General features: G+C 33.5%; 3 protein-coding genes across 3 annotated transcripts; 1 reads left to right on the top strand and 2 right to left on the bottom strand.

Moving 5' to 3' along the window:
• Window positions 1–1,454: 1,454 nt before the first annotated feature.
• LOC119636444 (general transcription factor IIH subunit 1) lies at window positions 1,455–3,928 on the bottom strand. Its single transcript, XM_038031778.1, has 5 exons — window positions 3,775–3,928; window positions 3,382–3,720; window positions 2,354–3,316; window positions 2,117–2,292; window positions 1,455–2,056 (listed from the first exon to the last, which is right to left on the bottom strand). Exons 1-5 carry the CDS (start codon window positions 3,926–3,928, stop codon window positions 1,931–1,933), a joined length of 1,758 nt encoding a protein of 585 aa, XP_037887706.1. The 3' UTR covers window positions 1,455–1,930.
• A 5,161-nt stretch (window positions 3,929–9,089) lies between these two features.
• On the bottom strand, window positions 9,090–10,436 carry LOC119636573 (activity-regulated cytoskeleton associated protein 1-like). The gene has a single exon (XM_038031980.1). The coding sequence runs from the start codon at window positions 10,263–10,265 to the stop codon at window positions 9,522–9,524; it is 744 nt and encodes a 247-aa protein (XP_037887908.1). The 5' UTR covers window positions 10,266–10,436; the 3' UTR covers window positions 9,090–9,521.
• Window positions 10,437–13,235: 2,799 nt separating this feature from the next.
• Window positions 13,236–13,997, top strand: LOC119636570 (activity-regulated cytoskeleton associated protein 2). Its single transcript, XM_038031978.1, has one exon. It carries the CDS (start codon window positions 13,303–13,305, stop codon window positions 13,894–13,896), a length of 594 nt encoding a protein of 197 aa, XP_037887906.1. The 5' UTR covers window positions 13,236–13,302; the 3' UTR covers window positions 13,897–13,997.
• Window positions 13,998–14,761: the final 764 nt, after the last annotated feature.

Raw genomic sequence — 14,761 nt, 5'->3', positions numbered from 1 at the left:
AATGCACATACAACCTTAGTTTAAAGACCTGTTGCATGATTGAGAACGAATATACGCTTATTCTCTAAAGTCGTACAATACATGCAAAATTCTTGATAATTGTAACAGTTGTGTGTTGTTGGCACCCTCCAGCTCGGAAAAATGAAGGTATCAAGTTCAAATTTGGTAGAGACATTGTAAATTTTTGCACGCAGATTGGTTTTGAAAACGGTCCAACTTGGTCGGAGCAGAAGCTCACAGTGGATCGTAAATTAAGCGCTATTCCATTTTTTTAAGAAAAATTTTTGGGTTTTTGTTCGTTACTCGGAAATTATTATTAATTGGACGACTGAAATTTTCCATATTTACTTTAAGAAACACTCGCTGTAAGATGGGGGTATGCTCACCCAAAAGATAACTTCAGAGACACTTTAAAGTACATGTGTACTTGATCGGCGAGAAATTCTGAGTTGATTTAGCTATGTCGGTCCGGCTGTGTAGTGTGTGTTGTTGGCGTTCTCCTGGTCGCAAATATGAAGATACAGATTTGAAATTTGGTAGAAACACTTGAAGCTCCTGCACGCAGTTTGGTATTGAAAATGAGGAAAATCGGTCGGAGCGGAAGCGCGATGTGTAACGTAAGCTGGACGCAATTCTGTTTTTTTAACAAACATTTTTGGATTTTTGCTCGTTACTGGGAAATTTTCCACATTTACTTTACGAAGCACTCTACCCCTTACGTGCAAAAATGGAAAATATCTGCCATGCTCACACAATGTTAGAAGTGATTAAATTTAGTTTTTTTCACTTTTTTGTTTTTTTACGCTTATTTATCACAAGGCTAACAAGACCGAATGTTTAAAACTATTTTGTACAATTAGAATATATTATCTGCTTAAAAATGGATTAATTTTAAAATGAATATGGTGGACATCCCGACAACTTTTTTCTTAATAACACTAGCGATATGGGTGTCAAATAAAAGAATTTGTAGAGTAGAATGCAAAAAACGTAGTGGTGGTTATGCGAGATTCGACCCCGGTCGAATATCATGTTCTTACTTTTTACATATCGAGCTTATAGACACAATTTTTGCTGTACACTAGTTCTAATTGTTTTTTTTTTTACAATAAAAATGAATTGTTTTTGTTTTATACGTAATATGATTCATTATTACGTTTTTTGGGAAAATAGAGTTTTCTTATTGTAAACAATTTTTTTAAAGCTGTAGAACATAACCTCAAATTCACGATAAGTTGCATGTGTTTCTTTGTCATTTTTTTTTTTTTTTTTGTAAGACTTTCTAAGGAACGTATCTAACGAGCAAAGAAAGGGTTAAGTGCATTTATGGCACCACATTTAACCCCATTTAGAAAACCGTTGAAGTCCTCGATTATTAACTCATTCCATTAACCGCGACTTTTAGTCTTAAGTTTGGAAGAAGAAAGCGTAGAAAAACAGTTCAAACTTTATTTATTTATTTGATTTCATTTGAAGCGATTCTTTGTCAAACAAGAGTAAAACAGTTTCGATTACCGAACCAATGTAGTCAACATCTCAAATAGCGAGGCATAACGAGACATTCGAAACAATGCTTTAGATACTTTCAATTTCGTGTCATTGTATTAAATTTGTGACCAGTCATCGTACTAGCTCGGACTATTTCGGACTACAAGTGCATAAATCAATTTTTTGGGATTAATTTATCGAACTCCTTCATAGTTATTAATAATTTTTTTTTGAAAATAACGGTTGATTGTTAGCAACACGAATACTGCTTAACCATTAGTGTAACATCGCACTTAGACTTCATTAATGTTTCTTGCTTTCTTACTATCAAAAAGGATGTAAATAAATAAAGTGAAAAACAATATTTATTCTAGACTTAAATGAAGAAATATTTGAAACCATTCAAAAACACAAAACATTTACAGAAAAGTTGTTAACTTAATTATTTATGTTGGCGCATTTTACGTTCTTGCCAGGTGGCAAATTTTGAATTGGCAGCCTGCAATAAGCGATTTAGATGCTGCGTTAAAGTACCGCCTAATGGTGAGAGCTTTTGCAAAGCCCGATCCTAAAAACAGCATATATAAAACATTTTTATTTTTTTCATCATGCAAGGTATTCAACAAACCTCAAAGGGCTTGAGTTTAGCCATTTTAAAGCGTTGCAAAGCCTCATGCATGTGCAAGGCTTTGGCTTCAAGTTCTTGCGTGGTGGGTGGAAAGCAACGCCAGAAGTGTTTCAGTAACTCCGACAGGGCGAGATACAGATTACGTAGATCTTTTTCAAATTCTTGAGGAACCAATTCTATAAATTTCCATATCAAATGCAATTAAAAAGACATTAAACACACTTCTCATTTACATACGTGCTCCACTTTGCTCTTGAAAACCTCTCATTAAAGCGCCCCCGGGACTTAATTCACCCAAAGCGTTTACAGCTGCCGTTGAACTGACTAAAATTTTATGAGGTACTCGTTGATTCCAATTCTCTGTGGACTGTATTAATCGATATTGTATGTCTTCCATACGTCTAGGGTCTTCGTACATGTCGTAATTAGTGGTGGGCATTGGCCCGTATAAGTAACGCTCCACTTTGGCTAAATTAATTTGTTGTGGCTTTTTAGCATCGTTTAAAGCGTTACTGTTCGCGGTTTCTGTATCTAACAACGGGTCACCCAAGTCGTCGTAGTGTATTTTCTCTATGATTCTTTGCTTTTTGGCTGGATTTTCCGTACAATCCCCATTCATATCACCGTTTTGTAAATTATCTTTATGTCTCGTTTTCTCCGCACTACCGTCTTTTTCTTTGGTTGATTTATTACCCGTAGAACCACCGCTACTAGTAGCTTTGGCATTGGCAGCATTAACATCTGTACAGGTTTTCAGAACCATTATCGAATGTTGATTGAAACGTTTAATCATATTTTGATGAACAATATTCCCACTATTGACGGCGGTACGATCTCCGGAAACACTACAGAATCCTTCTTCGAGAGGAACATCTTCAAATTGTTTTAGGTCAAGCAATGGATCACCAGCTCCTTGCTGCACAGCCGCCTTTAATGTTTGATCATCAATTTTACCGCATTCGGCGAATATGTCTTTTGTACCAGCGGTAATGCGATCTCGATGGAAATAATGCGATTGAAAAAATTTCGTCCAAAAAGCGGCCTCAGTCATTTTGGCTGGAACATTCTCTTGATGCTTTCGTTTAACGGCGGGATAAGTTTTAAAAATGCAATGAATAATGTCGTCAGTCAGATTATATTTTAAACCATTGCAACCATCAGTTTGAGGTTTAATATCGGCTAAGAAAGCGCCGGAAACACCTAAATACACGTGTCGATACACTGCTTTAAAATTAAGTCCACAAAGGCATCCCTTTAAAACTTACCTATGTTTTGTTTCTTATTCACCTTTTTTAAGGCATGTTCTTTAGCGTGAGTATTCCAAAACTCCTCGCTGGTTATAACTTGCGTTGTCACCAAATCTTTGTAAAGTTGCAACAAATGAGGATTTTCCGACAATATACGATTCTTTTCCTCCAGCTCTTTGTCCACTTTACGTTTAAAATTTGGCAACAATTGTTGCAGTAACTCTTTAACCTTATCACGATCGGCTAACATGGCCTGTTGACCATCACGATTAACGAAATGGAATGTTGAGGTATTGCCGTCATGGAGAACAACTTGTAATTGAACTTTAGGTTTACCTTCCGGTGATATTTTCTGTGCTATAAAACAAACTAATAGAACCGGTTCCATAAATCATATAAAAAGGCACAAACTTTTTATATCTGCAAAACGATGCGAAACTGCGACGGTATCACGATTTTCTGCCATCCATGCCAGCCGTGCATTCATTACATATAAGGTGCCATCGCCCTTCTTATAACGCACTTCGCTCACCTGCAGCATCACATCTTCGCTACTGGTGGTCATTTTCGTCTTTTTTACAATTATTATTTCAAGTGTTTTGTGGTTCAAAAAATTGGTTGATAGCAAGAGGTAGCAAATTTTGCGATTACTTAATTATTTACTTATATTTATATTAACGGTTGAATCGTCGTTATATGTTATTTAAATTGTTTTTAAAATAAGAAAAAGAACTTCGAGGCCACTCCAAACACGTTAATTTCTTGGTCACCAGGAAAAACAACTAAGAAGTGTCAAAATAACATATTTATTATCGCATATCGCTGTTATGTACAGCAAATATATTTTACTCTCAGATTCAGCTTGACAGCTGTCATTCTACATGAATGCCGCTTCAGCAATAGAGGTTTGATTTTTAATAAGCCAAATTAGAAACATAATGGAAATAAAACACGTCACTCCGCAAGTTGCATTTTTAAATCTCTTTTAGAGCCGATAGCTTGTGTTGCTAGTGCTCAATGTCTTTTTTTAGTCTAAGAATTCATTTCATTAGTCTAAAATTAAAATAATAATAATAATAATAATAATAAATCTCTTTTAGCCAACGCTATCACAAATAAATTACATAGCGATCAAGAATTACAAAAAAAATTGCAAGAAAATGTTTTTTTTTATGAAAATGTCTCGTTTGCTTTAGATCAGTGCTAGTTTCTTTTAGCTCCATTCATGGGCTAGGTATTAACTTATGAGGATAACTAAAGAAAACAATGTCAAAACTATGGTATTCCAACGTTAACATAATATATGATTAAACAGACAAAAAATAGTAAAAAGTTTTCATTATTATTCTCTTTTAACAAACTCATATAAAATTTTTGCAGAAGAGGCATTTTTAACTTGACTTCACTTTTGCAAATCATATGATTTCTTTAATTTCACAACATACATAAGTAAAATCGCAATTGAAAATAGATATAAAATTCACATAATAAACTACAAATGGAAATATACATTATTTGCATTTTCATCTAAAAATTATTAAATAAAATAAATCTTTCTCTGCTTCGTCCTAGTTTCTTTTCAATGACTATTTTCATATCGTCCAAAAAATTGTTCTTTCTCCGCTCCTTGTTGTTTAATAAATAACACCTGCTTTTTATTTGTTTGCTGGTTTACGTGAGGTGAAACTTGGCATCACTTGTACATTCTGTATCATACAAGGACGGCTTGCCGCTTTTTGTATCATGCTTTAACTGTTAGTATAAAAGTGAACAAGTACAATAACTATGTATATATATATATATATATATATATAAATAGCTTGTATTGCGTGTTGTATTAAAACGAATTTTTTACAAACTTTTTAAGATTTCTTCTTGTTTTGCAACTGTCAGGCGAACCAGTGATGTATATATGAAAAGAAACCAAAATTAATGGTTAATATTTCAGGCTTTAAAGGGTTTATTTGCATTAAAAGAGAAAATGAAATTAAACTATGTTGATGCTTTATTAAATGTATTCTGCTTTAGGACATTTTTCCAAGAAATTTTAGACTTCATTTGTTTTTGATATACTTAACGCTTATGTAAACAAAATCTAGTCTAATTTTTTAAATCATATAGGTTTGGAAAAGCAATCATTGTCTTCAACGCCTTAAAGTTATTCGTTCGTTTATTGTTGGTCCGCGTATTTATTTGTTCCGTCTACAGGTTGCAATTGTTGAGAAATTTGGTACACTAATGTGTTTTAGCTCAAAGACGTGTGTTATTGCAAATAGGTTGGATCGAACATTTTTACAACTCGTCACATAAAGCCCCATTTGAAAAAAATCTTGATATGAAATAAATTATGACTTTTATATCTAGCAACGAAGGGTGGGTGTACATTTATTTTGTACATTTATTTGAGTAATTAAATGAGCGGGCCTGAAATCCATTTCAATTCGTAAGCATCTGAGAGTAATTAAATCAGCGAGCCTGAAATCCACCGAACATTTTATTTATTTATCAGAATATTCACATTCATATACACACTTATCATTTTCGTCGCACTTTACTCCGAGTACTAGCGAAAAGGCAAAAATGATGTTCAAGCAGGAAAAAGTTATTGGGTACTTACGGAGGCGGCGAATAAATAGAACGACAGTGGTAAAAATGGTTTGAAAATTTTATTTCGTCGCTTTTCCATCACGTTCTGGAAGACCAGTAGGAACTCATAAAGACAAAATAAAGGCGTTAATAGAAGCAAACCGCCGAGTAAGAACTCGTCAGTCAAAAGAAAAATGAAATTTCTTTCCGAACCGCTCAGTATATTCTTAATCAGCAAAATATTCTGGATCGACTTAAGCATGTACTCCTGCCAATCCCGCTTACATAAATATCCTCTTTGCTGCAAGAAATGAAGACATCTGGTTCATCTTTGGGAGAAAACATTGGGAGTTTTTGCATGCAGACTGATTGCAAGTGGATGAAAACGACCAAAAGATACGCCCGCAATACTATTTGAACTGAGAATGTCTTTGTTTTCAAAAGCGAAAAAATTTAATTTATCGCTCATTAATCGAATTCTACAACAGATATCACGATAAAAATCTCCACGTATATTCTATTGGTGGTCTCACGGTGTCTCATATTATAGTAACATATCATAGCTCACGCAGGTCTACTTATTGGATCCCACCCCATGCAAGCAACTCTTAAAAAATATATACGATGTAGGCCTCTAGATGCCAACACACGGCAGCATTTTATAACAGAAACAGTTGAAAAAGAATAGGATTTTTGGGAATAACATCAACTTTCCTAAGCTCCCATGAACAGCATGTTCCTACAGGTAAAAGGTTAAAATTGCCCTACATCACTTACGGTACAGGGCATATTAAATTAAAGCGGATGTATGTAACACCCAGAAAGGTTTAGGATAGACCCATCTTTTATTATACCGATCGATTTGAAATCATAATTTGAATCGATCTAAGCCTGTCTTTCCGTCTATCCATCTCTTTCCGTCCATGTAAATTTGTGTTCAAGCTACCGGCGGCAATTTTTGGGATATTTTGATGAAATTTGGTACAGTGATGTGTTTCGTTTTAAGGACGAATGCTATTGAAACTGATGCGGATCGGTCCACTTTTTCGACAACTCCCCAAATAACGCCCTATTCAAAATTTCTCGGCAAGTGCGGCTAAGTAGCAGTATTTCGGCCCTTTACTATGGTAAGACAACTTTCGACCGGCGGGGGAAAATTTAGAACCCCCTCTCATATAACGAAAACTGAAGTTCATACGACAAAAAGTTATAATTTTCAATGCTTCATGATGAAAATTACATCACAATACTAATTTAACGTAACAAAGTTGACTGTACCCAATTTGGACCATCTCGGCCTATTTTTCGGATCTTAGCCTAATAACCGATGTAAGGTTCTAATATGTGGTGAAGGAAATTGAGCCATAATAGTAATTTCATACAACAGTTAAGTCTACAAAATTTGGAACATCCACGCCTATTTTTGGACACTACCTCATGTAAGAATTAGACTTGTACCACATTAGGTTGCGTTTTTATAAAGAAAAAGATACAATTCTTGCTTTTCGTAATAAAAATTGTTATAGAGAATGTGGTGTAGAGTATTTAAATGTCAGCCTTACCCGACTATAATGTCTTACATGTCTACCCTACTGCCTATACCAAAGCAAATAACAAATGCTCTCTATGCCATTCCCTGCAAAAGAGTTATAAAAACACATGAGTTTTGCAAAAGTAAAATATTTGCAAATTTATTTTTTTCAGTTTTTTCGAAATAAAAAACTTATAATTAAAATTGAGAAAATTTACATAAATAAAAGTACTAATGTTTACAATTTGTTTGAAATGCAATAAAATGAAAGACTTAAACTAGAGTTACTTATGAGAAGAAATGGAAACTATTTCGTATTCCAATGAAATGAATTGTAAGGGCCATAATTAACCTCCATTGGCGCTTCATTACCTTGGAATTTTGTCAATTTAAAAACACCTCAATATAAAATATATTCTTTTAAAAAGTTAGTTTCGTAAATATCTCGATTTGAACTCTAGTTAAGTGATAGTTGGAGCTAAGTAAGCCTTTATGTGCGGAGGTTTGCATAACATCAAAGCGTGCACTTAACTTAATATAAGAGAGACTGACGTGCCATGTAATTTATGTAGGTTTGTGGTTCTCTGTATAAAAATTTTGAGAAATATCCAACACAAATACTTGACGTGTCAATTGTACGAATGGCGTTTGCGGTAGCCATCGTTGTACAATGCAATAAGCTTTACGAAGCTTTAATGAATGTTTTGAATAATTTTTGCCGCCCAGAAACATTCATAAAAACATACAGTTTCTAGCTATAGAAATATAAAGATATTTTAAAACTTGCTTTCCAGTCTTTCGAAAAAATTTAAAAGTTTCTCAAAAAGCAAAAAAAAAAAACTTTTGAGAAACTTCTTCAATTCTTGGAAAAGGCTTTCAGTTAAATTTTTAAATATCTAAATAATTGTCATAGCAATTAGACCAGAATGTCTTTAGAATCCTTCAGGGCGACGGGGGGTTTTTTGCTGTATTTAAAAAAAGTTTGAACCCACGAAAAATTACTTATCTAAGAAAAATGAGTAATATATAAAATTTTCAAAAATAAAAATTTTTACAAAATTTTCAAAAATTAAAATTTATACAAAATTCCGAAAAATAAAAATTTTTACAAAATTTTGCAAAATAGTAATTTTTACAAAAAATTTTGCAGAATAGAAATTTTTAGAAAATTTTATATTTTACTAAAATCTCATTAAATTATAAGCGAAATTTTTCGTGGAAATTCAATAAACTTTAAAAAAATACAACGGGTTTTGTGTAATCGCATAATTGTTAAAGCTATCTTATACCGTAAGAGAAAGTAAATCAAGCGAGAGATCTTTCAACACATGCAAGAGTGAAATATTCTCTTAAGGAGAATTTCTTCTCAAGAGTACAAATCACCTCTAGCATGTGCTCAAGACATCTCGTCGTTTATTTCAATTTCGGTTAAAATAGCCAAACAATCATACATCATACACTTGCACAAAATATTTATATAAATTGTTCGAATTGATCGAAATATCATCATATCCAGGACAGAGCAGAGAAAAATAATTTCTAACATTGTTTTGGAACCACCGACACCGCCACAAACAGTGTAGGGGTTGTAAAGAAATTTCCATTATTGTTGTTAAAAATCATTTTTCTATAGCAATGTTGGAGGGTTTGGCGTTCATATCCAATAGCCGTGCTTAGGAGCTCAGCGTTTAGAAAAAAAAAAAGAAATTATACATTCTTACCCCATCCTAAATGATTTAGGAAACAATTTAAAATGCTTACGTTTGAAAAAAAAATTAAAAAACTTTTTTTCTAAACAAAAGCATAAAAAATCTTTCCTAAAGCACTTAATTTGGATATAAGAGAGTATTTGAGTAATTTTACCGAAAATTATTATAAATTACGCAGCGAAAAATATTAACCTAAGAGAGTAACCGTTTTTGCCATCTTTGAGGTGTAGAGAAAATGACGTAGAAAACAATCGCTCTCTCAAGGTGACATCATATTTTAAAGTTATTGTTATGCTGTTATTGTTGTTGTGTTCCTTTCGTTTAGCAATGACTTAGTCATCACCAGCATTTTCTTCCTTGTTACGTTTACGGCATTGATCCTGAGTATGGCCACGGAAGTTGCAATATGTGCACCGTTTTGTGCGTTTAGAACCTTTTATGCAACCATCGGCATTGGCTTCACTCTCCAAATTATTATGCTCTATAATGCGCCCCTTTTCCAGTAAATCTTTAAACGTCTTGACATCGTGGCGTGCAATATGTTTACGATATTTGATATTGACAAGACCGTAAATAAAGTCCAATTCAGTCTCCTCATCATGACGATCCTCTGGCAGCTGCGATAGCAGAGCACGTTTCTGGCATACAAAAGTATCGATAGCGGCTTTATCGTCTTGTTTCTTTTCAAAAATTTCCATATACACCTGATAAGCCGGCTTGGTGGGAGAGAAATGTTCACGTATCAGTGATAAAACATCATTCCATGTTTTAGCTTCTTTTCGAACACCTTGCCACCAAGTCGATGCCAAACCGTAGAATAATAGGGAAACACCTTTCAAAGCATCTTCATCGCTAATCGATTCAACTTCTTTATACGTAACAATCGAAGTAATAAATTCCTCAACGGCTTCATGATCCCGTTGACCACCAAAACGGGAAATGCAATTACTAAAGCTACCTTTCGATTTGGGTGCTACAGTTGAACCGGCCGCTCCAGCGGCAGCTATAGCAGACGTACGTACAGCTTCAATCAATTGTTGCAATTGTTCGGTAGTCATTTGTACAGTTTGAGCCATTTTTAAGGAAGTTCTTCTAGTTGGACACACTCAAGAAATCACTTTACAGAATATGCAGCAGATTTTAAAAGTTTTTTTTTTTTTTTTTAGAAAGTTCCTTTTAACAAAGCCAAATTTCACTGGCGAATGTCTTAAATTAAAAATCAGGAACTATTATTTAAAATGGTCGTTGCGTTCATTAAATCTCGCAGTAGACTGAATTTTCAATTCATATGCGCCGGTTTATATACTCTCTAGCTCTTCGACCGAGAGTTAATGGCAAATGATTCATATTGTGAAATTATTCTAGATGAGAGTGCAAATAAAATAAGAGACAAATTGGACTTTAGCATGCGTCGAATTTTTAATATCCTCCGTTTGAGGAGGAATTAACTGAAAATGAAGAGTCCAAATTGGAATTTTTTTGCAATCTCAAACCTACCCACCGTATCTAAGTTCTTCATTTTCAAGTCAAACGTTCACAGACTACACTACTTCTTCCGTCCAATCGTCTCTTCCCCAATAACCCAATAAAATAAAAGAATAAAATAATTCCACGAAGTACCAGACCGAAAATTAATTCCAGGAAGTTGTGTCAAACTGAAATGAAACTGAAAAGTAATTCCATGAATTTATACCAAACCCAATAACCTATGCAACCGCCGTGGACGCATACATAGAAACCATCCCCTGATTCCAACATCATCGAAAAAAGTTTGTTACCTTAGACAGTTGAATAAATTAATTTAAAATATCGTGCAAAAGATTTTCGGTCCTATGCATTTCAAGGCAAATGACGCAACTAAGATACTAAAATACTTCTGATAGTGTAAACATTATTTGAGAGAACTGAGAGAGAGAATTTGCGTTAATAAAATCTCTCTCTAGAATGATAACTTGACCAGTTTTTTTATGCACACATGCACATACAGTTAGTTTAAGTACATAAAGCAGATATTTTTCATGGAAAATTGAATAAAATTCGCTACGTAGGCAAAAGGATAAATGCCCGGATTGATATGAGATGTCCAAAGTATTCCAATATCAACAAGATATTGAATAAAGTCTTCTTCTCATACTAAGGTAAAAGAATTAATTCGATGTAGCATGAATTCTGTTTGATCCAAATAGATCATTTCACAATCGCATGAAATTCCTTGACTTGGATAACCAACAACATAGAGTTTCTGTTCCGAGATTTTTTACAACGAATTAAAGAAAAGCAATATATTGGGAAAGCTAGAGCACGCCGGAGTTGAGTTTCATGTATTTAACATTCTTCATGTAGCGATTCGATGAAATCTAATATTACTATCATGTTTACACATGCAATCGCAGTGGTTAGCTATTCTAAGAATTCCATTGCAAAATATTGCGAAATTTTCTATTTTTAATCAATTGATTTCTATTTTTTTATTTTTTTTATTTTTAAAGTTATATTGTACGCAAACATTTAAAGTTAAAGATAATAAATTGAGAGTCATGTAAAAGTGGTTCCAGGAAGCCACAATGCGCCCACAATTAACAGTAAATGTTATGATTTTAATATATTTAAAATTATATCTATATATTAGAGGTAAAAATACATTCGTTCGGTTTATTAATAAAATTAAATTGTATTTAAAATATAATTGCTAAAAAGCTTAATAGGGTAAACGTCTATCATCATTATCTATACTCTTTTACCATTTATCAGAGAGCTTACAGACATCGGTTTGGAGGCGAAATAGGTATTGAGCCACTTGCCCACATTTTCAATTTCTGCGCCTCCATTGATCTGAGAATACCGCGTTGTGCGAAGAAATTAAACTGAGAATTATTTACTTCTTTGTTTTCACGGGAGACGGACGGACGTATGCGAATCTTCGTCGCGGGAGGTACGTTTTGCTAAGCATCCAATTTCAGCGGAAAGAATTTACCTTTTACCCGCATTGTGTAGATCAATATAGCAACAACTTTAGGTAAAAAGAAATCGGAAATATATAGAGTGACTCCCCTTGCTTACTTCCAAGTAATTTATTTTAACATATCAAAGGTGAAATACCAATTCACCCGAGTGACCGATGGCAAAGAATCTCGACTAATCATTCAATGGTCGCACGCACTAGGCTCCGGCCTTGGCTTTCTTCTTCTCTATCCTTACTTTTCTATGACCAGCATCCTATTACACAAATAGGGTATGTCTCCTGATTGATATATCCACAGGAATTTATAAGAACTTGTTGTCGTTGTGGGTTCGACTATATGACCTTGAATATACATATGATAATACGCAATGAATTACAAAAGAAAAATAGATTTGAATATGGAGATGAAAGCCACTAGGATTGGGAGCCCTTTCGCAGATAATCTATTTACTCTACTTAAGCAGCTAAGAAAGCTGGGGTCAATCAACTTAAGAGTATTGTTATCATTATAATAAATTGCAGGACTAAAAGTAAGTTGAGACTTAGCTCATCGAAGTAAGAAGAAGAAGAAATGTTCAAAAAAGTTGTTATTTATTATAAATGCCTTGATAGAGAGATTAACCTAAAAGCTCAGCTTTTCAGCAAGAAAGCATAATTTTCTCATATATGCAAATATACAAAAAAACTCATTTTTCTTATTTACTCATCAATTATTACATGGAAATTTTTTCTCTCAAAAATTAAATAAAACTTTATTCATTTTTTTTTTTAAAGACCAGAGGACAAATTTTTCCAAAACAAAGTCATTTCAAATGAATTAATTAATACTCTGATAAGATATCAATATCAACCTGTAACTTGTAGAGAGGCTAAGACATCAACGTATGACTAAAGAGGCAGAGAGAGAGAGAGAGAAAGAAAGAGAGCTCTCTTAGACAATTATTGTTCTTTTCGTTTCTCTTACAAGACTACAATCAAATCAATAGACAATGACTCACTCATTTGATTTGATTTTTTTTTCATTCTATTTCACAATATTTAGTAAGACGAATAAGAATGAAATTAACAAAAAAAAAAAAAAAAAAAAAACAAATTGAATTTTTCGCAACTTGTCAGTTTCTCTTTGGTGGCCGTTAAGAATAAACTTAATAATGTCGGGTAAACAGATGTCAGACGAACAATTTCGCATTTTAATCGAAACTATACGCTCTTTGGCGCCACAGTTAAAAGAGGAAAACAATGAAAGCGATTCGAAAGGTAGTTTTAGTAATTGTCCGACCCGCTTTTTCGGGCAACGAGACAACGACGCTGTGGAAGTGTTTATTGATGCTGTACAGACATATAAGGATGTAGAACATATCAATGATAAAGATGCTTTGAGAGGTTTGCCATTGCTGTTTAACGGCTTAGCGGCGACGTGGTGGAAAGGTGTACGTCGTGAAGCGAAGACATGGGAAAATGCTTTGACCTTGTTACGTGAACATTTCTCGCCTACGAAACCGGCCTATCAAATTTATATGGAAATCTTCGAAACCCAACAAAGTGATTCCCAAACTATTGATAGTTTTGTGCTAACGAAACGGGCGCTGTTAGCGAAACTGCCGGAAGGCAGACATACCGAAGAGACGGAAATTGATTTTATTTATGGTTTATTACGTTTAAAATATCGTCAAAGAATAGCACGTCACGATGTTAAAACATTTAAAGACTTATTAGAGAAGGGACGATACGTAGAGAGGCATTAAATTAGTTAATAATAATAGACAATCGTTGTAAAATATCTTTTTGTATTTAATGTAAGCAAAAGTATTGATAAGTTTATAATATATGTAAAAAACATTAAAAATTTCTTTCTATCCAAGAGGTTGTTCCATCGTAGCCTAGCGATGGATAGACGGGGAAATTAATCACTCAATGTTGAGTGCATTTTTAAATGCTCTTCTTAGATCTTTTATTTCGATCGAGCACAGTAGAAGTAAAAAATAGAATTTAGTTTCTTTAGAAACAATCGTGCAGGCGTTATACATATATATATATATATATATATGTGTATATATCGTATGCGTTCGTATATTAGGTGTTTATATCTACCACTACCGAAAGATGGAGATACATTTAATTTGTCAAAACATTGGAAAAACACACAAGAAAACTACAGGGATGCCTTGAAGTATACAAATTTTTAATCAATATCGAATTTTGAAACGATTTAAGCATGTATGACTATCCGTCTTTGTAAATTTTAGATATCGGCTTCGATTATGGCAAAAATAAACTATACATATTCTTAATCAATGTTAAATTTTAAGTCAATTCTAGCATGTCCGTCTGTCCGTCTTTACAAAATTAACATATCTGCTTCAATTTTATTGACAATATTGGAAGTCCTTGCTATAAAGCGTATATATTCTTAATTAGTCTGAAATTCTGAATCGGTAAGATTTTGCCGGCCTGTCCGTCTTTGTATAGCTAAGATATCTGTTTTCAATTTTCTTAAAAATATTTGAAATTCTTTCGGGTAACTTTCGTAATTGAAAATAAAACAAATCGGAGACAGGACTTGTTTACATTGTCACATAAACTGTTAACGCCTCTGTTTTCAAAAGCCAA

This window comes from Glossina fuscipes, unplaced genomic scaffold (genome assembly GCF_014805625.2).
Source record: "Glossina fuscipes isolate IAEA_lab_2018 unplaced genomic scaffold, Yale_Gfus_2 28, whole genome shotgun sequence".
In the NCBI taxonomy this organism is placed as follows: domain Eukaryota; kingdom Metazoa; phylum Arthropoda; class Insecta; order Diptera; family Glossinidae; genus Glossina; species Glossina fuscipes.
The sequence above is the reverse complement of the archived record's forward strand: the minus strand, read 5'-3'. Positions and strand labels throughout refer to the sequence as shown.